Raw genomic sequence first — 24810 nt, 5'->3', positions numbered from 1 at the left:
TAAGGTATGGCTTTAAAGCCTCGCTACAGCCCAATAGGCCGATACAACTGCAAAGCGTTGTCACAGATCGAAGTTGAGAGGCATTTTGAAGGCGAAAGAAAGTGAGAGGAATCCTTGATATTAAACCGGAGCAGACATAGTACACCAGTGCGGCAACAGGGGATGTTTGTCTGAAGCGGGAAACACACCTTGCGGCGAAAGCTTCGTTCTCACAAATAATGAGAACAATTAGGAATTACGGAATACATATGAAAGGTGGGATGTGACTGCCAAAAGCAAGGCAAGGCGGTGACCCAGCTTGGGGGTGGGTCAGGGATGGCAGGCTTCGAGGGACAGGAAAATACACATACGCAAGAGAAACGACCTGTCAAGGCTGGGACTGCCCACTGAGCAAAGCCAGGTTGCTCACGTTAAAAAATACCAGGGGCATCCTGTGTCGGCCCACAACCAAATATCCATTGATTGGAGGGAAGTACAAACCATCAGCTTGGACATCTGATATCGCCAATTCTTAATCATCAGAATGGAAAAGACGGCAGAAGAAGAGTGTCAGAATAGGTGTTCTTTAGCACAAACAAATGGGCAATCGAAAATGGCCACCAAGTCGCCGAATCCTCTCGTTTTCAAACCGCTACTTCTGGTCCCGACTAGACCTTATGTGGCTTAAGGGAGCGAACATGGCGCCCCAAAAAACACTCTGTGTTGGAGTTGAAGTCAAAAGCACATTCTCCATGTTTCTGTGACTGGGGCCAGTAGTCGCAGGTTTTATCTGCTTGAACTGCTGTTCAAGACAAATATTTCTACCCGTGGGAAGCCGACCCTTTTGGCAACGTGTGGATACGATAACCAAACCGCCTCTGAAAGAAACTTAGGTTTATTCGACGATCTGGCAGCAAGCGCTAGACTCGGACGGCTGAAACCATGCAGAGTATGATATCTAGTCGCCAATTGGGTTGGATTCTCCACAGGAAATTAGAGAGTATATCAGGTAGAATCTAAATGTCTAGTGATTACTGTCAGCCAAATTCGATCATGTCAAGGATATATAAGTTGAGCATTAGGGAAGATTGCAAATAGTGAGCTCATCACAATTCATGAGGGTTTCTTTACATGCTATCCTGGAGACATTCATCTTACAGAGTCGTTGATGCGTATACCCGAAATTATGTAATATTCTGTGTAGATTTCCCTTCTCGAAGTTTGTCATTTCATGCAGGGCCGGCGGGCAGAAAAAACCAAGCTAGTGTCGCCCCCCAGGTTCCCACCCATGGGTTATCCCACGAGTTCTTTCGTATGAGTTGAGTATTTCCGGTAAAAGCACGGGCGTCCGTTTGAGCGGGTGGATTACCACATGGAGTTTGGCTGCCAAAGCGGTAAACTGGTGGGTGCGAGTGGTGACGGGATCGTTTTGTTTTTCTGAATACCTCCCCAGCACCCTTGTCCCTGGAACTCCCACACCAAGCACGGTTCACCATTTGTGTGGGTGAAGAGCGCTCTGTTGACAGTCTAGCTGACCAACAGAAAGTGGTGTTCATCTTCGTTGCATGGAACCATACAGCTGGGTGAAGGCGAAATTGGCAACCTGTTTAGCCACGGATAATAGACGATCTGGGACCCAGGAGCATGTCTACGGATTAATCAGACCTTAGCAAGCACCCTTCCTTCCAGCGCTGCAGGCATTTACCCATAATCGTTCAACATTTGAAGCCTTCGAAGTTCTCCCTTCATGTCCTTTTTTTTTTTTTTTCAAGATATTGATAATCGTCAGTGACCAAAACATATTCTAACCATCTCTGGTGCTTCCTCCGCTCCATCCCTTCCTGCCATTCAACCGCATTATACTCGACCGACTGTTGTTGATTGGGGATTGAATTTGATTCGAAGTCCTTCGTAAAATACCACGTTATTTCTTATTTTTACGACACTCCATGACGCCAAGACTCGGTGAATGTTGACCTGTATTGGGTTATTGAATTACGAGGCTTGATTGGATCATTTCTTGCTTATAACGCTCACCAATAACGTTTTGTTTCATCGTTTACCGCTTGGCCAACAGTTTGGTAGAGGCCGGGAGCACGGGCGTTGGATACTCTCTCTGACCCAAACACGAACATGCACTAGGAACAGTGCGGGAACTGCCATGAAACTTCAAGTGTGCCGGAGAACAAAAACATGAGAGTCGAAAAACCCTATCCCGCTTGAGGGGTTGAGGATGTGATAACCATACTTGTGAGAGTTTCAAGTCGCTTTGGAACCCTGACGCCAGCCCTCCACTATGTAGTTTGTCCATGGCATCATCTGATTCGATTCTGACTCCTGATTGATAACGGACCTCAGTTGGCCACCGATTCTGCAATAGATTATGCAGGAACAAAGACACAAAGGTTAAACAGCCGTCGAAGCATAATTGGCCGAATTATACCGAAGATCTAGGGTTCATATTGGCTACAAACGTGTTAATAAGAGCTGACGATAAAGTACCGCAGAAATTATCGAACCATTGGTATCGAAAATGTAGCGTGTTTGAAGTTAAGCTATAATATGCACTTGCGAAGTATAGGTGCTCAAGGGTAAAGTCCTGGCTCTGCATGTCATGGTTGCTCACAGGCAATATAGACAGCCGACGTTGCGACAATATTGCTGTTTCGTCAAGGGGAAAAAAAAATCTCTGACTACCCAAACTTCTCTAGGTCTTTCTCTACCGATGACAAAATTATAGATCGCTCCTCTCCTTGAGACATCAGGGCCCATGATTCTAGATGCCTTCGAAACGTTATACGACCCACAAATACACTCTTTTTCTATCCACACCTATTTCTATTCAAATTCTGGAAAGTTTTCCTTATCGATCGCTTCTGATATTTACCGAGCAATTTTGCCGAGAGCAAAAAACAAAACTTGCATAAGCCCAGCATTTTTTGGAGGAAACTATCTGATCGCCTTGGCCGTGCGCAAGTGTGCCACCACGATGATTCGCTCTCTTGGTTTGCTTAGAGACCACACGGTACCATAGTTGAACTTGAGTACGGAAAATTCCATTAAGTTAGCTCGACAATTAGTCATTACCCCAGAGTTCAACGGAACTGTGGTACTGACGTATGCGGTGATCATGATCGCCTCTATACATGCAAGTACCATCGCCGGTTCATGGAAAGGTTCGGACGATTAGCTAAATTTGGGTGTGGCAGAAGGTTCGCGGGAACAGCTTACCTTAGCTCGCAGGCACATCCTGGGCGTGCGGGATGGTGAAAACTTCATTCTCAACACTCGTTTCCCAAGCTAACATGACGGTTGACGGCCGTCGTTTTATCGTGTCCCGAAACCGAGCGGTTGAAATATCCGGATCCCCGGGCTCCAAACATGGTGAAGAAACACTCGTGAAGCCGTTTTCGTTTGTCTTGCCTTGATTAAAATCGCTTATGCAGCCCTTCGTAAGGGAGTTCACAGGCGTGATAATAAACTCCAACGTTTGAAGTTGTGTTGCAAGCTTTGAATCAAGGTTTATACTTCCCGCAAGAAACAATACTAGCGGTTTCTAAGTCTGCAAGTTCGTGTTTTCGTAAACTCTTTTGGACATGGTGGCGGTTTTTAATGTGATATCAAAAAGAGATTTAACTTCTGGATTTTTATGGTATACTATGTGATCAACCTAAGAGACACAAAGAGCTTGAATCCATGGGTCGGATTGAATATAATTTGCCTCCGATATATGAAAAATAGAAGTATCTGATTGTTGATAGTGGCGCTTGATGTGAGCTCAAACAAACTACATACTTAATACTCATCTATTATATTATATTAACCTGGGGAAAATTAAACCCCTTACTTGTATACTGGGTATTATAGTATTTAATTGGCTTCTTTCTGTAAGTCTACGGCCCGTAGTCTCAGACTGAACTTAAATCATGCTGACCATAGCCCGCATGCTAATCTTTTTTTTTTTTTAGCGTAGACATTTGGAATCTAGGCATTTTACTTTTTGCGCTACCCCCGTAGTTCTCGATCTATCGAACGGAAGTATATGCATGTCTCGAAATATATATGTCCGAGGATTATAACTCTCGAACCATCGTGTGTTAGTGTACTCGCTGACGCCTTGCCTGGGAACATTTTCGTTCAGCATAAATTATCCCAGGCTCGGCTGCATAAACCAATTTCTACGAGGTAGTTAGTCTTTGTCAACATTTTGGCTTGTTCGGTGGGTATATAAACATTTGTTAACAAGTACATCTCGATGATCCCATAATTCGCCCTCGGCCAGCTAGTTTGTTGATACATATCGATGGATTCGTGAAGCTAGCCCCACTCTTGTGGAAAACGGTTTGCAAATTTGCCTCCATCTCCCATATTGCAACTGAAAAGGGTACTTCCTAGGAACTTTTGACTCAAATGCTGGGATATTCATGTTGGGATTGCCGTGTCTAAGAGAACGCACCAACTCCCCGACCACGGCCAGATGGGAACTCCGTCGCCCAGTTGTCCCTAAAGCAGCTTCTTAGGCTGCAGGATCAATATGCCCAATAGGAAGACTCTCCTCTCACCCCTGCTTCGACTTTTTCACTGACCATGCATGCATATCTGTCTTACAACGAGCTGACCAATGATTCCCCGCCGATAACATGCATCCTGCTGAACGGGCGAGCAAGAATGCCTCAAAGCTGGACGAAATGGATGTTCAAATTGAACTGTCTTCCAGAGCGTCCTGTCTTGTAAAGAGCCCATATGGCTGAGGAAGTTAACCGGATACCGCGCCATGCTGCAGCTACATGACAGCCAGCTGGGGGTCGAATCCTTGTTCGATATTTAGGTATCTACACCGTGGATTGCGCGCATACATTATTATATAGCTCTGCAACCTGCAATAAGCGGGGAAAAATAAGAGATGAAAACAAAAAAAGTACTCGAATGCCATAATGTATCGACGTTGCACCACCGGCCGCATTTCCCCCGTTTTTTTTGATTATCTTGATTGAAATTTTTCTGGGGGAACGCGCTGACCACCTGCATGTCGCTCTCCCACAGCTACTATCGCAATTCGATGACACATCGCTTTGGGAAATAGTCGCAAATACAAGGGCGGAGAATCCGGACATATTAGAAACCTTGCTTCGGCAGAGGCCATGGGCATGTATGCACGTGTGCTTGAAAGCTGGCCCGTCATGTCAACTAACCAGCGTAGCGCAGCTGGCTGCATTTGCAGAGCACAGATGGTGATAGTATCGGCCTCTCGCACTCGGGATATTAATTCGCGAGGAAACCTAGCCTTTTCCCTTTCGCTAGTTTGAATCTCGCCATTCATCCTTGCAGGCTGCTGTAGTTTTTGCATAGTAGATTATATTAATGTGTGCTTTGCCAGCCGCTGGAGCCCGGATCACACTCCCCCACCTGACTTTGGCAGTCGGATATGGGATCTGTTTTTTCCCCCAATCTCCGGTTTCCCCCTCTCAAAGAAAAGAAAAGAAGCACTTCTTGCTACTGCTGCCTTGAAATATATTGAAATTTGTCTGAATTTTTGTTGAACGAAATATATCCGAGGCGCCGGTGTATAAATTTCGGATTGTAGCGCCTTGTTGTTCCTGTTGTTCCTTTCTCGTGACCAAGTTCAATTGCTCATTTCCTGTCAATTTAATTTATCCACTAGAACCGGGCTGTTCCTGGACCGTATTCCGGATATATTCTCACGCACATAATGTACATGTGCTTTCACACGAACAAGGGTGTTTATCAACCCCGCGCAGTTATGTAACCAGCTTGCACCCTGTAGAGTTGGATCAAGCTAGAGAGTGAGCCTGGGAAAGAATTTGGAAAATAAACAAAACAAGAAAAGAAACAGATTGTAATTTCCTTCAGCTGCATTTGGCCATGGGTGCATATTATCCCGTATAAGGCATACATTTCGTGCAAGCGAAGATTATTAATATGGCTGGTTGCATTTCGATAGTTGTGACCAGCTCTTTAACCGGCCGATGCGAATGGATGAAGCGATCGTAAATATTTGTCCCCCGATTTCCTACGTAAAAGCACAGACCCCAATGTAAATCGATGATATCAGAGTTATCTTTTCCACCCGGTAAGCCTTCACAGCCTCACCGTCGCTACCGGGCCACCTGCACGCCCGCACACCATGGCTGAAAAATCCCCATTTTTCCAACATCTGACGTCCAATATTTGGCACCACATGGATCTAGAATGTTTCATGATGTTCCTTAGGGGTAAAGAAAAACGTTCTTTTGTCGAATTTGAGCGCCCTTTTTTCGTTACCTACTGTGTCCTGTGTGTTTTGGTTCTTTAACACGAACCGTGCGCCGGAGCTGCAGAATTTATGCGAACTACGTTTCAGCTATCATGTTACACCTAGCCTGCTTGGCAACATCACGAAACCTGCATATATAGCGCCAGGTTTGCTTCTTTGTTTATGTGAGAAAAACGATGTATTCGGAGGCCTTGTCACTCAACTCGGTCCATTCTTCGGTTTTTCATTGACAGATGGCCTCCCGTTTTTGACAGCTGCAGCGCGAGGTGCGCCTGGATGCCCTTAAGGCCAAGCAAAGGGTTCCGTTCCATGATACGGTTTCGCCGTCAGGTACTTCTCGGATAGCTAACCGTGTAGGTGAGACTCATGTACCCCCAGACATACCTCGTCGCGAAGGATCAGTGCTCTGCAGATCCGGAAAAACAGGTCTGGGTTCGTTCCCCACACGAAAGCGGTTGCGTTTGTGGGGCTCTGATTCAAAGTCCATGTGACCAACCTCGTATTTTCTCAAGATGCGATGAGGTAGCTGTCACCATAAAAAAAAAAACGCGGAGAAGCCTGTCGTGGACGATGTCTTGTTATACCAAGACTATATATTCATCTATTTCGAGAGGCTGTTTTGATCCTCTTCAATCCTTGTCTCGCGAGCCGTTTTTAAACGAGAATTCTCGTTTCATGATATCGGCAAAAGCCTAAAGAAGTTGGGATGGGATGGGGTATAATATTCCATAAAATGCGTAATGCAACGGCGAAACCACATGCAACACCCGGTTTTCCCATGATATCGTGATCAAGACGGAACATCACACAAAAAAAAAAAACGCCTAGTAAATGCATATCAAAACGGTCTTATCATGCGCCTCTTTCCCGGTATGCACCACCCGTGGCGAGACATGGGGTTGGCTGTTCTAAAAACCTTCTTCTTCCAGCTCTCTCAAATCGTCTTCGAAGGCTTGACATAAAAATGAACTGTCAAACCCTTGCTCGGACTCCTCAGCATGGGCCTCCTCAGCTTCGTGTTCAAAAAACCCGTCATGTAGTTCGTCAAATGCCGGGTCTGAGAGACCCATTCCGTAGGCCTCGTCACTAGCTGCTATGTCCAATCCCTTATCTCCGTATGTTTCATCTTCGACTTCGTGTACGGGGCTCGTGGGCCCTTCTGCATACTCGTAATCAAATCCCGGACTATCTTCTAGATCATAATCGTCGTCAAAGTCGTTGTAATCGGTTTGTTCCCGCAGAATTTCTAGTATTCTTTCATCTTCTTCCAGCCTTGTTTCGGCTTCTTCCTCTGCCGGCTCTGATGGTAGAACCCGTGCATGTATAGGTAGTGGAGGGGATGAGTCGGGAATGCCATGTGGTAAAGGTGATAGCTCATCAATGGGGGTTGAGAGAAGACGTTTACCATCCAATAATCCACCCGCCGCTAACCGTCTACCGACTAGTCTCTCCGAGGTGTTACTAGGCCTGGGTAGAGATAGTTGTGAACAAAGCTTCATGGTAGCCTTCTGTCCCATAGTGAAATACTCATTGCCTTGTTCTCCTACTAGAGTGGGAGAGGCAGCTGGAATATTAGAATCGTCAATTGGTATTTCCGCTGGGATACCTGATTGTATCTGTGAATTGATGTTAGCAATGTATGCATTGGACATATCCTTAACTTTGGGGGGATCGTACCTCTGCTCCTATTACCGCTTCTTGTTCTCGTATATCAGCCTCTGCGAAGTGCTCACTTGCTTCCTCATCTGCTGATAGTTCTGGGTCAACGGCTTGTACATCCCCAGCTTCAGACTCAAGATCTTCTTGAGCAACATCAGCAGCTTGTACATCCTCGACTTCGGATCCAAGATGTCCTTGAGCAACATTAACGGAGTAATCAAGCCCCCTCTTAACAGGAGCCGACTGTCCCTTCTTCGACACGAAGAACTTGCTCAATTCCGGTTGACTAGAAGTTATCCTCGCAATTTTCTTAAACTTCGGCCCTTCCTTCTCTTCCTTCGCCTTCCTCTTCAGTATATTCTCTTTCTTCCTCTGTTCCTTCTGTTTTATCTTCTCGGCTCTTTCATCGAGGACCCTTATCCTTTCAATCCGTTTTTTCTCAGCTTCGGATATTAATGTCCCCTTCCTTTTGTTGTATGCTTTTTTGACTTGTTTGGAGGTTTCGTAAATGATTGGACCGTTTGTATTTTGTGGAGGAGGGTTGAGTCGTAAACTCTCGCGGGAGAGTTTTTGTAACATTCTTTTGGTTTAACTTCGTGAACCATTAAGCCTTGTCGAGTCCAATGTCCACTTGCCTCGATTCAGCCCGTATAAGAAAGGAAGGAAGCGCGGATATGAGTAGGGATAGTAACAGACGTAGTGCAATCTGTTGAGGCTGGGGATATTCGTCCGGAAGGTTGAAGGTATAAGTGTCGGTTTCGGACCCGTCGTGGGGAATGTCGGCAGAATGGCGCAGGGCTTGTGTTTTGTTTGGCAGCGGTTGCTAGGTGGAGCCACTTTACGCGTGTAACAAACAAAGCGCCACCAACGTCCGACAACGCCACATTCAGACATCGTGGCTAGTTAAATTGAATTCCATATGATGAAGAATGGTACAGATCAATGGCATTTGCAATTGCCACGGGTGACAGTTTAACAGAATACAGGTTTGTTGATGGAAAAGTCGGTCCGCAGAACTATAGTCCAGGTAGGCTCTGAATAATTACACTGAAGTTGTGAATTCTAATTGATTATTAACGTCGAGGCCGGGTTAATTAACAGTTGCAACTGTGAACTAAGGAATTGTATTACCCTGTAGCGGCCAGTTCGACCGAACTAGTCTTATATTAAATAAATTTACACGGATTTGAAATTCCTTCAACCTCTGATACCACTAAGGATCAAAGTCTTGGTTCGTATGAAGCAATCAATGCAATTGCAATCCGTTGAATTTGCTAATATCCCATCAAGAACTCTAACTTGCAGATCCAAGACCGAGATAAGATGCTGACGATTATCTTCAGCGAGGATACGACCTTTGATCTTTAATACCAGATATCTGTAGGAATACACTAGATACACTTGTGGCCAACCGGCATATGGGTACGAGACTGCACTAGATATATGACAAGTATCTGGCGAGTAGCCCGATGGTCCTTTTGTCAAAGGGTCCCCGAGGCTACTTTTATCAGTGCTTTAGTACAACAATATCTACTTAGATGTAACGTACTACGATGGATACAAACACCGTCCAGTAAGTCCTCGAGACTATATATATTTAGCTTTGGGACGACTGAGTAAATCTTCGTCTCGTCGCCAAACTCCTCAACTTATGACCAGATCTCTAAACTTCACGAGTTAGCAAAGAGAACGATATTATACCCAATGAAAAATCCCATATCTATATACAAAATCCCAAGACCAAAAAATATGCCAGTCCTGGAATAAAATACCCAACCAAAAGGGGCCGTATGTCATATAATACAATTAAAAGCTTCCTCCTGTTTGTAACATGGTCCGGAGACGAGATCATTCCATTCCATCCTAAGCCTCCCACTCCTCCCATATATGCATAAGCCCAGAGGGCAAAAAGCATCAATTCAAGATAGACTACAATACCCCTTTCTCCAATTCATAAGAGAAAGAGTATTTAGATTCTCCCTTTCCGGTTCACCCCTAATCCATATCGTTGCTGGTTTCTTATACCAGCCTCCACAAAATGTCCAGCCATCACCGTCCCTCACTGGCACTATCCCCCACACCAACCCCACTCCTAACCCCTTTCCCCCTCATCACAATCTCCCTCCCCCTCCTCACAAACGGATCAATCCAAAACACCCTCTCCCCCCTCATAGCAAGCATAACATCCTGCGCAATCCCATAAATAAATCCATACCAAAGCCCCTTCTTCACCACCAACGCCTTTGTCGGTAACGGTAATTTCCCTAAAAAAATAATATTAGTCCCCCCCTCCAGCCCCTCAAAACTCAAAAAAAGACAGTGGTGGTGAATTCACATACTAACAACCCCAAACCACCCCCCAGCGATCCCACCCCCAACCATGCTCCCCAAAAAGTCCACCCCACCCTTCCACCCATCCACCGCCCCCTCAACCACAAGAAACAAACTAACATACCCACAAACCCCTCCAGCCCTCCTAAACCCCTCAGCTAACCCCTTCGACGCTGCATAATGATTCTTTGCACGATGGTAATGATACCAATCCGCTCTCTTCTCGGGTAATCGATGCGCATTCTCGGCTCGATAGATCAATGACGAAAGGTGGGCGGTGCGGATGGTGGTTGGGATGAATACTGCTGCGAAGGCAAAGATGTTGGCGATTGTGAGGCGGGAGATTGGGTGGAGGTTTAGACGGTAGGGGAGGGTGGTGGTTGGAGGGGTGGGTTTGGAGGGGGCGTCGGGGTCGGTGAGGAAGGGGAGGGGGTAGTCTGCCGGCGGAGGATCGGATGTAGAAGACGACGACGGCCGTAGCATCGTGAGAGAGGGATGACGTGTCGCGGTGTGTGAACGATGCGAAGGTGTGGAGGGATGTTCTTGAAGGTGGGATAAGTTGGGATCGAAGAACCGATGTTGGTGTGGCGGTGCAGCTATCTCTAAAGCCACCAACAAAAACATCACAGAAGAACTGAGCTTCAAGACTTTATCAACAACCACTCATTCACTACTATTCTACCACTATACTACACTGCTCATTGCTGATATTGAGAAGAACAAAAAAGAGATCAAAAGACCAATGAAACCAGGCATAACAGTAGTAATACAAAGAATCAGATTCAAAAAAAAGGAAAGAATCGAAGCCCTCCACGCCGCAATCCACATTCCCGACTTATAATAACCGTCGGCTTGTCGGCGCTATCGAAGGGTAATTGACAAATAGTTAGGATGTTCAATTGCAAATGAATGCAATGCGTAAAAAACGAGAAAACAAAAGGATGGGAAAATGGGTGGAGAAATTTAAAACGCCGCCGTCTCATTCTAAATCCCCACATATGCCTTATGAAAGGCATGCAATAAAAACTCCATATCAAAGCACAGTAAAAGCCAAGTCGCAAAGGCAATAACAGTCGTTAAAACACGGAAACACCCCTCTGACCCTCCTCACAACGTCGAGTGGTCAAGCTACTTCATCCTCACCGGAGGCGCATTAAGCCCAGCAACAGTGATATTACTGACCCCACCACTGTCAATATTCTCCTTCTCCTCCTGTAAAGCCGACAAAAGCTGATCTCCCATCGCCCCCGAAACCGTCAACCGCCGACTCCCACTGATAGACCTACGAACACCGACCCCAGAGCTCCTCGGGCTCAAAGCCTTGCTCTGAGCGTCCTTGTCCTTCATATTCCGTCTAACCCCACTCCCACTCTTCGGATTAAGAAGAACCATGGACCCCCCATCAGGCGACACCTGCCTGACGGGGCTCTTCCGTCGGGCTCTTACGCTTGCTGTCGGAGCGGCAAAAGAAGCCGTGATCGAGGGCCTCCCCCGACCACGGTTGTAGTCGGAGTGTCCAAATCCGGGCGCAATTGAGTTGCGTTTAAACGAAGGTTTGACGTGAACGGCTCCCGAGAGCTTCCCAGGCTGGAATCGAGGAGGCCGGTACGTATTGGATTGCTCGTCTGACGAGGAGTAGGAATCCGCGTGGGACTCGGCGAGACTTGCCGCGGCTGCTGAGCTCTTGGCAATCGGCGAGGCGGCACTACCAATCGGTCCTCCTGAGCTGTTGTTAAAGGTTGACCTGATGCCGTGCCCGCCTGCTGTCCGGTTGATAGCGTTGCCGATATTGGTTTCTCGAAGTGGAGAGTGGTGACCGGTTCGACTTGGCTCGGTTGTTTCGCTATTACCTGCACGCCCGATGTCTGGCGACGACGTAGACGAGTTAGCGCCTCCTTCTGCAGCATCCTTGGATAGAAAGCCAATGGTCATTCTGCTGCTGCGGACCGGTGGCGCGCTTGTTGCCGTCGACGACGATGACGACGCTCGGGCGGGGGGAGGCATGAGCTCGCTATCGCTGTCCACATGTACATCCACGGGCGCGTGCGAAGAAACAGCGGAGGAGGCGGAAGATGAGGCAGCAGCAGCAGCAGCATGGACGCTGCTACCCGCCCGTTTGGCCTTACTCGCGGTGCCTGAATCCATAGAGAGACGGGAAGAGGGAGGCGGTGGAGACCCGCCTCGCCGCATTTGTTGCTGATGCAACATCATCTCGGATTCCTGCTTCTTGAACTTCCTCACCAGCGAGTTCTCGTTCTGCTCGACATCGACCACGTCGTCGCGCCACCTAACACGCTTTTTGAATGTTACGGTCTTCTTACTAGGAGTGTGTACCTTTCTTCTCGGCGTGCCCTTAGCCGGTGACTTGGGCACGATGAGTTCTTCTGAAATCGGGCCTGTGATTGTGTTCGTCGTCATAGTATTCGTAACAGCAGCTAGCGCAAAGTTAGGTCGTTTCGCTGGGGATCCAAACCCGAACTGATTGCTGCTGATGCGCTTCCTCCCAGGTGTCGCAGCTACGTATTCCGGAACCGCAATCTGTCCGTTAGGGGTAATCACCTGCCCCGTCGCAACCGTGCACGACTGAATAAGGTTAAACAGCGCCATAGGAGCTTCAGACAGTGCAACCTCGGGTTCCAACTCTCTGACCCTCTCAAGCTCCACGATCGTTTCGAAATGAGCCTTAGTCAACCCTTCAATCGTGGTCGTATCCAACTCGTCATGAAGCAGCATCTCCATAATTTCCCTCTCTCCTGTCATCTTTTGCAGATTTGCCTCCCGGTCAAGAGTCTCCAGGTCTTCCTCCTTCGCACCGCCTTCCAATCTCGCCAACGAATCGATCGCACTCTTCAAAGCCGTATCGATACTCTTATCCCACGGCTCGCTCTGCAACCTCTGCATCAACCACATCTTCTTCCCCTCCAAATCCTTGACCCCATCCTCTGCCTGTGCCCTTATATTTCCCAAACTCTCCGACGGCAAAGCTCCACTCGCGAAAAACGAATCAAACGCAAACAACCAAGCCTTGATGGTTGCAATCCGTCTATCAATCAACCTAATCCCTCCCATATCGTTCAACTTCCTCTTCCTCAGCTCGAGCGAGGCATCATACGCAGCTCTGATCCTCCTAACACCCTCCCTCATAACCGTATCCCGTGCCTGCTGTTGCTTCTGAATCTTGCCCATAGCTTCCTTCACGGAATCCCCAAGTCGTTGCTTAAGGTCGGCAACCTCCTGTTGCAAATCATAAATCGCCTTGACGTACTGACTAACGTGTCGATTCACATTAATCATATTCCTCGACACCTTCGTCTTGATCTTCTTGGCTCGATCCGCGTATTTTAGCGTATTGTGTGTTTCATCGTAGTGCTGACTCGATGGCGACACGCAAACGATCATAACGGTTTTGCAATTCCCACCTAGCGAAAACTTGAGCAATCTCGTAAGCTTCGAATCACGATACGGGATATGATTCTTCTTCGACGGATCACAGAGTGCATTAATGCAGTTTCCTAGCGCTAAAAGAGACCTGTTGATATTGGCACCTTCCAGCAACCTTTCTCCTCGGTTCTTGGTAACGCTAGCTCTTTCGCTACCAGCAAGATCGATGATCGATAATGTCGCAGAAAACAAATTCTCAGACAGTCCTGCGGTTTTATTCTTCTGCACAACATTGATTTGCAAGACGGCGTGTGATCTCGAGGATGTGGCGTTGGCTTCCGTGGGCGACATGGTCCTGTTCTCGTTCCCCATAACGATCATATCCATAACCTCCTGGACGTTACAGGGTCGATGGGTCGAAAGTCCAGCAACCGATATCGATGAATTCGAGTCTTCGCGTAAGCTTAGTCCCAACTTGCTGCCGCCGGGTACCAACAGATCTCTGATTGTTTCGTTGTAGATTTCGAGGTAAGACAGAGATAGCTCAATAGACTTCTCGGACTTTAGGTCGTCAATCCGTTGAAACAGTTCCTCCATCGTGAGGAAGATAATACCGGGCTGTTGCTTCGTTCCACTGTTTCTGATCAGTAACGAGGATAAACCCGCTTTATTGATGGTAGACTCACGAAATAGTATGCGTCTTTCCACAGCCGGTAGCACCATAAGCAAAGACCGTAGCATTGAACCCGTCAAGGACGCTGTCCAACAGATTCTTAGTGGTCTGCTCATAGACCTCCCCCTGCAATGCATTCTCATCGAAGACCCTATCGAAGCCGAATCTCATATCCTTTTGTTGTTTCCCACGAGGGCCAATGATCTTTTGTCCGAACCGTGCAATTGGGTTTTCCTCCGGTGGGTCGAATATTCTATATCATATCGTCTTATATCAGCCGGTTGAACGTAATTGGTGCGTTGGTATAATAGTAGTTCCCACTGACGTACAGGAATTGATCGTCAACGACTTTGATCACTCTTCGGATACCTCTATTGGTAAGTGACGGCTTCGGTGTACCGGCGAGGTTTCCATCGCCGAAGAACGTCGGACCGTCATCGATTTTGGTACTGTATATCAAATAATTCACATGTTAGCCTTCCTAAAAAAAAATCAAAGAAAATACAAGGAATGAACTTACATCTGAGCTGCCTCTCTAATGGTAAACGGCCGTACTCGGACTATATTACATAAATCTTAGCAATTGTATCCCCGTTCGTTTACTTGTTGTAGGGTCCCTTACCCGTCACCTGTATAGACGAAGCACTAGACTGCATATTCTCGACACCCCGACTCGCTTAGAAGAAGAAAAGAAAAGAAAAAAGAGAAAGATCTAGGATCCAGATCCACGATCGAGAGAGTGTGAGAGAGAAAAGGATGAAAGAAGTAGAGGAGATTGTTGATGAAGGTTGCCGAAGCTGAAGACCATAAAGGGGTGGCTGTTCCTTGTGCTATTTTTTTCTTTTGTCCCTTCCCCAAAACCGAGGAATACTATTCGCCAAAGACCCCGTGAACTAACGGTTCCTGCCTTTCGACGTGTTGTAAATAATTCGTTCCCTCCGGCTTGTTGTTGGTGTTGTTGTCGATGCTGTCGAGAGAGGTTCAAGTGGATTCCGATGAGTAAGAAAAAAAAAGAAGCCGGGGTTTCTGTCTAAAAGGGTTTACTCTTTCTTGTTGCCAGCTGCTCGGACCTTTTTGTTTTGATGTTTTGATCGCCCTTTGAGCTGGTGTTGAGTTGTCTCAGAACAGCTGCTCTCCGGTTCTGCCAAGCAACAGGGCCAGGTGCGCTTCTTGATGGTTTCCCCAACAACCGAAAAGCCGTGAAAGTCGGCTGGGCTTGCCGGAAGCGGTGGATTCAACAGCGGACTAATCATCGTGATGCCGTGGAACTGTCTGATTGATCCGTTTGACGGCGGCGTGGAGCAACAATTGGCTGGGATCAGCTCAGTTAAAGTCCGACAGCATCTCTGTTCATAAACATCGAACTTGGTACTTTGTTGCATTTTTTGTGTTGTTCACAGGTCATACATACCAGTCTCGGCGCCTCAGCTGTGGCTGGATATAGGTATCATGGATACTAGATGGTACTGGGACCAATATAATGCTTTGTTCAGATATCGCAGTTCCAGGGTTCGATTCTACATATATGAGTTCAGAAGAAAAACGATCCTTCATGTGCAAGTCGACATGACAACCACAAATGGCACATCCCTCGTCGGGGGCAGCTAATTGAACCCCATACGTTAATATAATTTTGAAGAATAATAGTGAAATATATATATCGAGACTTACATCGAACTCCGGATCGACAAGATGAAGCATCAGCCTTAATATTCCCAGGCTTCGTCTTATCAATAAATCTCAGTGGCTCGGAGAATAAACGGTATTCGCAATTATTTGTAAAGACGATGGTGCGGTGTTCCTGTTAAACAGAAGAAATCAGTAGAATGAGCATGAAGGAATATGGACCGAAAAGTCTCATGGGATTAACCATAACGTGCCTTAGTCACAACCCCATCTATCTCCTGCGGCTCATTCATCTCCCAGACCTCGTAAAATCATTCCTCCGTAGCCCTATTCCTCGCATCTCAAACATTCTCTTGAGAGTAACAATACACCCCAGTCGCTATAATCCGTTCATTCTTCACAGCCCCCCAAGAATACCAATTAGCCAGTGATAAAAATAAAAAATAAAAACCTACAAAACTCCCCGGCAAAATCCACTTTGTGCTTTTCCACTCCCCACTCTCCGGCGTAAGCTCCACTCCGTTAAGTCTCACAAAAACCCTCACCGTCTTTCCCTCCAACCTCGTCCCCTCTTCAATCTTCGGCGCCCTCCACACCCCATCAACCCTCAACTTCCACCGATCCCCAATCAATACCCTCTCCCCCTCAACTTCCCGATCATGGTCCGCACAATCCCTCAAAATGTCAACCCCCATTTTCTCCAACCTCCTCCAACATTTTATGATACGCTTTAGTATTCTCTTCTCACACCTCGACTCCCTCCATCCACAATCTCCGCCGACAAGCAATTAAACAACATCACAAACTCTCCGAACACCTTTTCAAAAATCGGATGAAACGGTTCCACCTGTCCCGGTTTAGAAAGATTATTGATATACCCCATGATTTCAACATCTTTCCCATCAGTTGAGATCTTAAAGTCGGTTGGTAACCGACAGAATTCTGTATTATAACCTTCTTCGGAGGGGTTATGATCGGGTAGTTTGATACCCTGGAATTATCCGTTTTTGAACATGAGGGATCGGTAGTAGATGGTTGGGTACATTGATGGATCGAAGTGGGACGATGCAGAGGTTGAAGAGGGTGGAGGGCATTGGTGGGAGTGGGATTTTGGATGAATACGAAGGTGTCTGGGCGTTGGACGGGCCGAGGGTGGACATCGCTGTTATATTATTCGTCAGTACACGAAGTTTTAAATCTCAAATCATTAATACGGTATATATCAGTTGTAAAGATAGAGATAGAAGATGCTAACCATCACCCAACCCCCTCCCTCTTCCAAACCCACAAGTCACACTCCCAACCCCCCTCCTTCCACAAACCACTTAACTCTCCTCAACTCCTCAAACCAATACTTCACATCCTCGCTATTCCACATCGGTACCTTCCAACCATCTCCACGATTCCCATCTACTGCCCGTTTATACAGCCATTCCCTCTATCCTCTGATTTTTCAGACTAATTTCTATTTCACGGAGTGCAACAAAGGCTTTCGAATAGAAATTTCCCGACCCCTTAGTTTCTCGAATTCGAAGGATTTTTCTAGGACATCTGTTAATAGTCGAGGGCTTCGAGGACGGAGAAGTGGAAGAGGCGTCGAGGTTGGCGCATCTTGTTTTCTTTGATTGGCTTATAGATTTTTTTTTGTAGATACAAGTTGTATTTATTTTGTGAATGTAAGCATATATATTCGAATTTATAATTACCCCGAGTCCAGTCAAAGGAAGAAAGGGAGGAGGAGAGATAGATGCGTGAGGTGGAAAGAAAGATCCAGTTTGCAAAGTAGAATCAATATATAACCCCGGCCTTATACCCAGGCCGTCACAAATCGAGGAGGGAGTCACAGTCATCATCTCTAGCTTCCGCCTGGATGCGGGGTTCACGCAAGATGTACCGAACATCGTATTTCAAAATCTAGAATCGGATCGATCAATACCAACCGTCAAAGCTTTAATCAAAATTATAAACCATTAGCCTGGAATATGAACCCTTATATAATATCGTTTATACAAACGTCGGATCCTTAAGCCTCATCGATATCATTAAATCTCCGACTGTGCCCTACCGGACTCGATTTGATTCGAGGCTGGATTAAGCCCAGCCCAACCAAATTGTTGCATTTTCCGCGTTGTTGCCCCCCAAAACCCGTCATCACAAGAACCCGCGAATCTACTCCAAAGCTTACGCGACTCCACCGCATCAACCACATCACCACAACCGCAACCGCCAAAATGGTCCGTCCGTCCCCTAACCCCTCCGAATAACCTTCACTGACCGTTTTTATTAGCCACCAAACCCCCCGCTAACAATAACCCTAAAATCCCACACCACAACCCTCTACCTCCTCCTCCCCGCCTCCACCCCCCTCGCCACCCTCACCACCACCCTCTTCACAACCCTGACCTCCTCCACCCAACACCTCCCCCTCCCCGCACCCACCTCGGCATCCTCCCTAAAATTCGGCCTGCCTAAGGACACAACCCCCCTCACGTTCCAACATCTTGACGAAACAACTCTGAAGGGAAAACCAACGTTATCGAGCATGGGTATAAAAGACGGAGCTATACTGGCCTTTGAGGTTGTTAATGAGGGGGAAGGGGAGGGGTGGGATGGGGAGTTTAGGGTTGCTTGGCCGGGGGACGATGAGGAGAGTCAGAGTCAAAGTCAGGGTGTTTAGTGGATGCCGTTGGCTGGGGGTTTGGGACTTTGGTATGGACGGGGGATGATATGATTTGGTTATGATGGAGTGAGGGGTAGGGGGGTATTGAATCGCTATGATTGTGGTTTTGATAAGAGGGGGTGGTGTACATTACGATTACGACCTACGGCTACAAATATCACCAGATATCGGTGGGATGTATTTAAAAACTCCCTTTTGTTAACCTAGAACAAAGAAACATGAACCGCCTCGAGACTATAGCATCCGCAGGCGTTCTCAAGCTCCTCGTTAAAAAAACTCATACCCACCCGAGTAGAATTCACTTACTCCACCAGATTCCAAAGTATATTACCTAATTCTGTTGACTATCAAACTGGGTAGATGGGTATGTAGGGTAGCTGGTCGTATATCGTATACTACCCACAACCGCTAAAATAAAATGCCGATTAGCTCCACATCCTAGCTTCGACGATGATACATATACATGTTAAGCAAGTAGCCCGTACTCGAAAATCAATATATCCCTCGGCATATATATCGCAACCCAGACCCATGCCACACAGCATACCAGAAGACAATATGCAATTAAAAACGCACAGAGCATACCGTGCTAACAAACTACTTTGTATGATCCTTCTAATGGTATAATATAATAACATCAAAAGAAGGAGGAGGAGAAGAAGCGGAGGAGGGCTCGAAGTACCAAAGACCTTGCACGGGTTCACGAGACCATCAAAGACCTTCGACGAAGGCCAGGGAAGCTGTACAACCCTGCCCCCGAACCATCCCTGCCCCCCGGAACACGCCCCGGCATCCCAACATCTACCCAACATCTCGCCATCTCCGACCTCGCGACCCGACCACCGCAGGTGAGGGCTAACATTAACCACCGACCCGGCACACACACCGGCACGGAACCCACCTCTTTCCGAAAACCGAAAACCAAAAAACCACCCGTCCTCCGATCCCTTTCGCACAGCACAACTTGTACCTTCCCAAGGATGTAAGACCTCGCTAATAGCAACGCCCCGAAGGTATCCGAACGGGGGTAAGAGCTGTAAATATATGTATATTCCCAACATTCAAAAAAAAAAAAAAAAAAAGAGAAGAAGAAGGAACACCGCAGAAGAAAATAGGAAAGAAAGAAAGAGAAGAACACCGCAATGCCAAAAGAAGTAATAATATAATCGCGGCAATAAGCTTCGCCTTCAACCCTTATCTTCCCTCAGTCTCCGTCAAATGCCAGTCCGTGCACCTTTCTTTGTAAAAAAAAAAAAGACATTATCATGTTGAAATTATATGCGATCTCAGCTGGTAGCTTCCACAAACAGAATAACAAAAAAAGGCTAAAAAAAAGTTCCGTATTATACTCCGTACACTTGCTTGTTGAAAACCACCCACCCCAAATACCTAATATCCGGGTGAAAAAACGTCGGAAAAAAAAAGATGGAACCCCAGGTATAGAATAGAAAAATAAATAAATCCTCAAAAAAGGAGCATATTCTGGGCCAGTCCGGGCCCTGGGATCCCAAACCGGCCGGCTTTTACGAAAACCAGCCTAATAACATACTTTTTTTTTTAAAAGTATATAAAGTATATCCGTCATGTCTCCGCCCCTTTAGCGCTAGTATCCGGCTCCGTCGTCCCTGCGATATGCGTATGTTCGTTCGGATGGCTTTGATGCGGCGGAATCTCAAACTTCCCGGTCGAGTGGCTGCCCGGTAGTATCGGTGTGATGGCTAGTACCTGCTTCTCTAGCGTTTCCGGGTCCTTCCCATCGCTATTTCACCGTTAGTGACGACGAGATTCGTGTTCAAGGGGAGAAGTGCGTACACATTGGCATGAATGATATAGTCCAATCCAAACTCATCCGTCGGCTTGAATAACTGCGGTACCCATTCGATTCCGTCCGCTTCCCGTTTTCTGGTGTCGGAACGTTGTTTTTCTTCCACCTTTATCTTCTCGTCCGTGGCGGTGTCTTGGTCCTTTTTTAGGAGGGCGCGGATGGTAGGTGCCCAGAGGTTTTGCGATTCCTTATCGTTTTGTTCGGCGATCGGGCGGACGAGGGGTAGTGTCGGTTTCGCATTCGTAGCGTCGAAGAGGAGTTCTGATCGGCCGGTCTGTTATCGTCATCGTTTAGCGTCCATATATGATTTCGGGGAGAGTCATGGGGATTCCCACCAATTCATCCTTAATATACATATCCTCATTCCACTTCCCCGTAATTTCATACAACTTCTCCCCGGTCTTCTCGTTCTTGATGGTCCCATGGATGGCATTATAAGTCCCCGTAAAGAACCCCTTAACCCTGAACTCGATCTCCGCCACTAGATTATTCTCAGGACACCTAACGTACACGTAATCCCCCAATTCGTACTTCATCGCCCCGAACAATATCCCTCTAACGTAAATATTTGGTTGGTTTAGGATATACTTCTCGCCTACGCCGGGTTTTCCTTTATTCGTGAGGGTTAGGAGGGATATGCCTTCCATCATGCTGGCGGCCGAGTTTCCAAGGAAGCGGGAACGAGGTTTTAGGGTTCCATCGATACGGATGTGGTGGTGCGGGGCGAGGTAGAAGTAGGAGGACTTTGGGGGTGGTGGGAGGTTTGTTCGGCGATGTAGTAGGCTCGGGATTTGTCGGGGAGGTCCCAGTAGCAGGCGAATTGTTCACCGAGGATGGGGTTCAGCGGTTTCTTAACGCCTCTGTACATCAATTCCATTAGTTTCGTCCCCGATTTTAGAAGTCGGATAGAAGGGAGAGACGTACGGCGGTTTTAGATGCCATCCGCTGAGGTAGAACTTGACAACAGACACGAATCGTTCAACCGGGTCGTCGATAGTAGTCATCGGCAGGAGCGTCTCAGGGTGCTGCATGAAACTGCTAATCGTCAATATCCAAACCATGCCGGTAACAAAAAGGGAAGAAACCGACTTTGTAATCCTCTCGAGCATAGATCTAGGCTCCAGGATGAACGTCGGCAGAGTTATACGGCTAAGATCGGCGCCTGGCTTCAGCTGTGATATTATCGAAAGCAGCACTATCCACACATCCCATCAATATCGACCTCATGCTGATAGATAGTAGGGACTGCTTACCGCTCTTCTCGCCCTCATCGACAACGGTAGTATCATCCTCGGTCGGATCCGAACGGTCGCCTTCATCGCTCTTTCGACCTATTATCGCTTAGTACAGCTGTATGCGAGGGTATCGAGGTTGGGCAGTAACGTACTAGAAGTAGTAGAACCGCGACGTCGGCCGGAGACGTGGGGGATGTGAGCGTGGCCGCCAAACATGCTGGAGGTCCACGAGGCGTACGAGCCGAGCACTATTTCCCTTGATTAGTTTATCTGAATCTGGTAGGGGTACGAATGGAAGTAGGAGTCGAAGCTCGGAAGCTGTTGACGGAGGTGTACTCTGATGAGGTATGTATGATGAGGATGAATCGAATTTAAAATATATATATTATCGCTTTATATATCCTTGAAGAAAGAAGCAGTCAGTCCCCTCTCTACCACTCTTATATCCTAGCTACTCGACCTCCTGTATATATCGTAACCCGAAAACGGATGAACGAAGAAAAACCTTTTACTGGAATCCCGTACTTACCTGGTAAAGTATGTAATGTACTACAGCGGAAACATAAACAGGGTATCGATAATATCCTTATAAGAGCTACGGTATCGTAAGAATGCCATCAGTTTAAAACACCAAGATGCAGTTAAAAGAGAGAGAGCAAATGTCTGAGATGGAAAAGGGCAAATACGTCAGCGGGGGATTTTAAAGCACAGAAAAAACAAGCAGCTCATTTGATCAGCCAATTGGTTTATGTCCGGTCCGGTCCCCGCTGCCAAGACTTACCCTGTGCCCGGGACTACATACTGGGCCCCACATTTGATACTTCCAACCACATCAACATCACCATTGATATCCACGACGATAATAAAAATGGCAAAGGATAAAAAAGCCAAAGCCGCCGAAAAGAAAGCCCGCACAGCCGCAAAATCCTCAAAAAAGGCTGCCAAAAAGGAAAAAAAAGTAGCAAACAAGAAACGTCCTGGCGATGATTCCGACTCGGACGACCAGGACATCGATGCCATTCTCGAGGAATACAAACTCAAGGTATCTTTCCTCCTACTTCTCGAGGGGAGTGGTGATGCTGATGGGATTTATATTATAGCAAGCCCAGCATATGGCCATCGCGGAAACGATCTGCCCCCCACCCCCCGTCCGCGCAAATTCAATCCTAATGCCCCACCCCACAAACTCCAAAGAATTATTCCTCTTCGGCGGCGAAATCTACACCGGTACCCCTCCTGTCGCCAAATTCTATAACGATCTATACGTCTACCATACCGAGGTACCCTCCTTCCCACCGATCCAAAGCCTTTCGGAAGGATGTTATAATGATAAGACGGTAGTAGCGAAACGAATGGCGCTCCTATACATCTCCAAACAGTCCCATGCCCCGTTCGGGAGCAGCGATGACCTCCAACGGCCAAGGGAAACCAGAACTATGGCTCTTCGGTGGAGAATTTAGTTCTCCAAAACAAGGCATCTTTTACCACTACGCCGACTTTTGGAAGTTGGACTGCAGCAGTCGAGAATGGACCAAAATCGAAGCCAAGGGCTCTCCTTCCGGTATTATATCCCATATATATATATAGCATATATGACAGAAAGAAGAAAAGGCTGATAGGAAGGATAGGTCGATCCGGCCACCGCATGACCCACTACAAAAACTACATCCTCCTCTTCGGCGGCTTCCAAGCCACCTCCCCCATAACCACAAAATACCTCAACGACCTCTACATCTTCGACACGAACACCCATATCTGGACCACGATCCCCATTCCCGCAAGTTACCTCGCCTACCCACCCCCTCGCTCCTCCTTCTCCTTCCTACCTCACGAACACGGCGCCGTCTTATTCGGCGGCTATAGCCGTGTCAAAGCCGCCTCATCATCCACCCAACAGGGCGTCAGCCATAAAAAGAAGAATTTAGGACAGAAAATAAAGGATCTACCACATTACCATACCGACTCTTATTTACTCCGGATAAACACCACCGATCCGAAATTGTCGAAATGGGAGAAGCGGAAGAAACCAGGGAACATGCCTACCACCCGTGTGGGCATCACGATGGCGCATCATCGTGGCCGTGGGGTGATGTTTGGAGGTGTATACGACGTTGAAGATTCGGAGGAAGGACTTGAAAGTAATTTCTTCGAAGACATGTGGGTTTACGCCGTCGCTCAGAACAGATTTTGGGAGATCAAAATGCGGAAGAGTAAAAAACCCGTTAAAAAGGACGATAATGCCGGAGGGGTTTCGAGAAGGGATAGAGGGAAGCAAGATGAACTGGAACTCCTCAAAAACCTAGCGTTATTAGAAACGAAAGCCGGGATAACAACGACAACGGAAATACCCCTACCTCTTGAACCGGAAAAAGAAGAGGAAGAAGAACTCAAAAACCCGCTGGCGAAGGCGGAACCCTCCCTCGCCCTCCCAGCCGCAAGATTCAACGTCGCCCTAGCGGTCCAAGGCGACTGGCTGTACATGTACGGCGGCACCTTCGAAAAAGGCGACGTGGAAATCACATTCGACGAAATGTACAAAATCAACCTCGAAAAACTCGACGGCGTAATCACAATTTTCAAACGCGACAGCGTGGTCGGTGGGGAAGAAGACATGGATCTTGACGACGAAGATGAAGAAGACGACGGTGATGAAGAAGATAGTGAAATGGATGAGGACGAAGATGAAGAACAGGATGAAGAAGAAAAAGCTAAAGCGGAGGAGATTAAACGGAAACAAGAGGAAGGAAGGAAAGCAAAGGCGTTACGAAAGGAGGCTGAAACACCGTTGTCGCCTACTTCCCCGACGTTTACGGATAACGCTACGGAACTTATCGAACCGGAGTCAACGCTACCCCTCCCGTTACCATTCGAAACCTTACGAGAATACTTCGTTAGAACTTCGGAGTTATTCCAATCGGAAGTCGTCGAGGAATTGAGATTCAAACCGGTGAGTGTGGCGGAAGCCACCACCGTAAAGGAGATCAGAACCGCAGCGTTCGAAATGGCAGAGAAGAGATGGTGGGATGTTAGAGAGGAAGTCAGAGAAGAAGAACGCAAATTGGAGGAACTGGGGGTTACGGAGAGTGTAGTTATGACTGATAAAGACGGTGGTAGCGGAGGACCCAGAAGGCGGTAATATAATCCTCC

General features: G+C 47.2%; 7 protein-coding genes across 7 annotated transcripts; 2 read left to right on the top strand and 5 right to left on the bottom strand.

The window, feature by feature from the left end:
* Positions 1-7161: 7161 nt before the first annotated feature.
* On the bottom strand, positions 7162-8491 carry DFL_005284 (uncharacterized protein; the record flags this gene model as incomplete). Its single annotated transcript, XM_067634518.1, has 2 exons — positions 7162-7869; positions 7931-8491. 2 exons carry the CDS (start codon positions 8489-8491, stop codon positions 7162-7164), a joined length of 1269 nt encoding a protein of 422 aa, XP_067492579.1.
* A 1470-nt stretch (positions 8492-9961) lies between these two features.
* On the bottom strand, positions 9962-10726 carry DFL_005283 (uncharacterized protein; the record flags this gene model as incomplete). The annotated part of the gene is made up of 2 exons (XM_067634517.1): positions 9962-10176; positions 10252-10726. 2 exons carry the CDS (start codon positions 10724-10726, stop codon positions 9962-9964), a joined length of 690 nt encoding a protein of 229 aa, XP_067492578.1.
* Positions 10727-11371: 645 nt separating this feature from the next.
* Positions 11372-14953, bottom strand: DFL_005282 (uncharacterized protein; the record flags this gene model as incomplete). Its single annotated transcript, XM_067634516.1, has 5 exons — positions 11372-14258; positions 14311-14550; positions 14627-14746; positions 14818-14857; positions 14920-14953. The coding sequence occupies 5 exons, from the start codon at positions 14951-14953 to the stop codon at positions 11372-11374; spliced, it is 3321 nt and encodes a 1106-aa protein (XP_067492577.1).
* Positions 14954-18154: 3201 nt separating this feature from the next.
* DFL_005281 (uncharacterized protein) lies at positions 18155-18600 on the top strand (the record flags this gene model as incomplete). The annotated part of the gene is made up of 2 exons (XM_067634515.1): positions 18155-18157; positions 18211-18600. 2 exons carry the CDS (start codon positions 18155-18157, stop codon positions 18598-18600), a joined length of 393 nt encoding a protein of 130 aa, XP_067492576.1.
* Positions 18601-20184: 1584 nt separating this feature from the next.
* Positions 20185-21078, bottom strand: DFL_005280 (uncharacterized protein; the record flags this gene model as incomplete). Its single annotated transcript, XM_067634514.1, has 3 exons — positions 20185-20362; positions 20416-20702; positions 20764-21078. 3 exons carry the CDS (start codon positions 21076-21078, stop codon positions 20185-20187), a joined length of 780 nt encoding a protein of 259 aa, XP_067492575.1.
* A 38-nt stretch (positions 21079-21116) lies between these two features.
* Positions 21117-21879, bottom strand: DFL_005279 (uncharacterized protein; the record flags this gene model as incomplete). The annotated part of the gene is made up of 5 exons (XM_067634512.1): positions 21117-21288; positions 21353-21463; positions 21518-21623; positions 21682-21759; positions 21816-21879. 5 exons carry the CDS (start codon positions 21877-21879, stop codon positions 21117-21119), a joined length of 531 nt encoding a protein of 176 aa, XP_067492574.1.
* Positions 21880-22531: 652 nt separating this feature from the next.
* DFL_005278 (uncharacterized protein) lies at positions 22532-24799 on the top strand (the record flags this gene model as incomplete). Its single annotated transcript, XM_067634511.1, has 4 exons — positions 22532-22705; positions 22764-22943; positions 23008-23224; positions 23292-24799. The coding sequence occupies 4 exons, from the start codon at positions 22532-22534 to the stop codon at positions 24797-24799; spliced, it is 2079 nt and encodes a 692-aa protein (XP_067492573.1).
* Positions 24800-24810: the final 11 nt, after the last annotated feature.

This window comes from Arthrobotrys flagrans, assembly GCF_004000055.1.
Source record: "Arthrobotrys flagrans strain CBS H-5679 chromosome Unknown unitig_0, whole genome shotgun sequence".
In the NCBI taxonomy this organism is placed as follows: domain Eukaryota; kingdom Fungi; phylum Ascomycota; class Orbiliomycetes; order Orbiliales; family Orbiliaceae; genus Arthrobotrys; species Arthrobotrys flagrans.
Note: the sequence above shows the minus strand (reverse complement) of the source record. Positions and strands in the feature narration are given on the sequence as shown.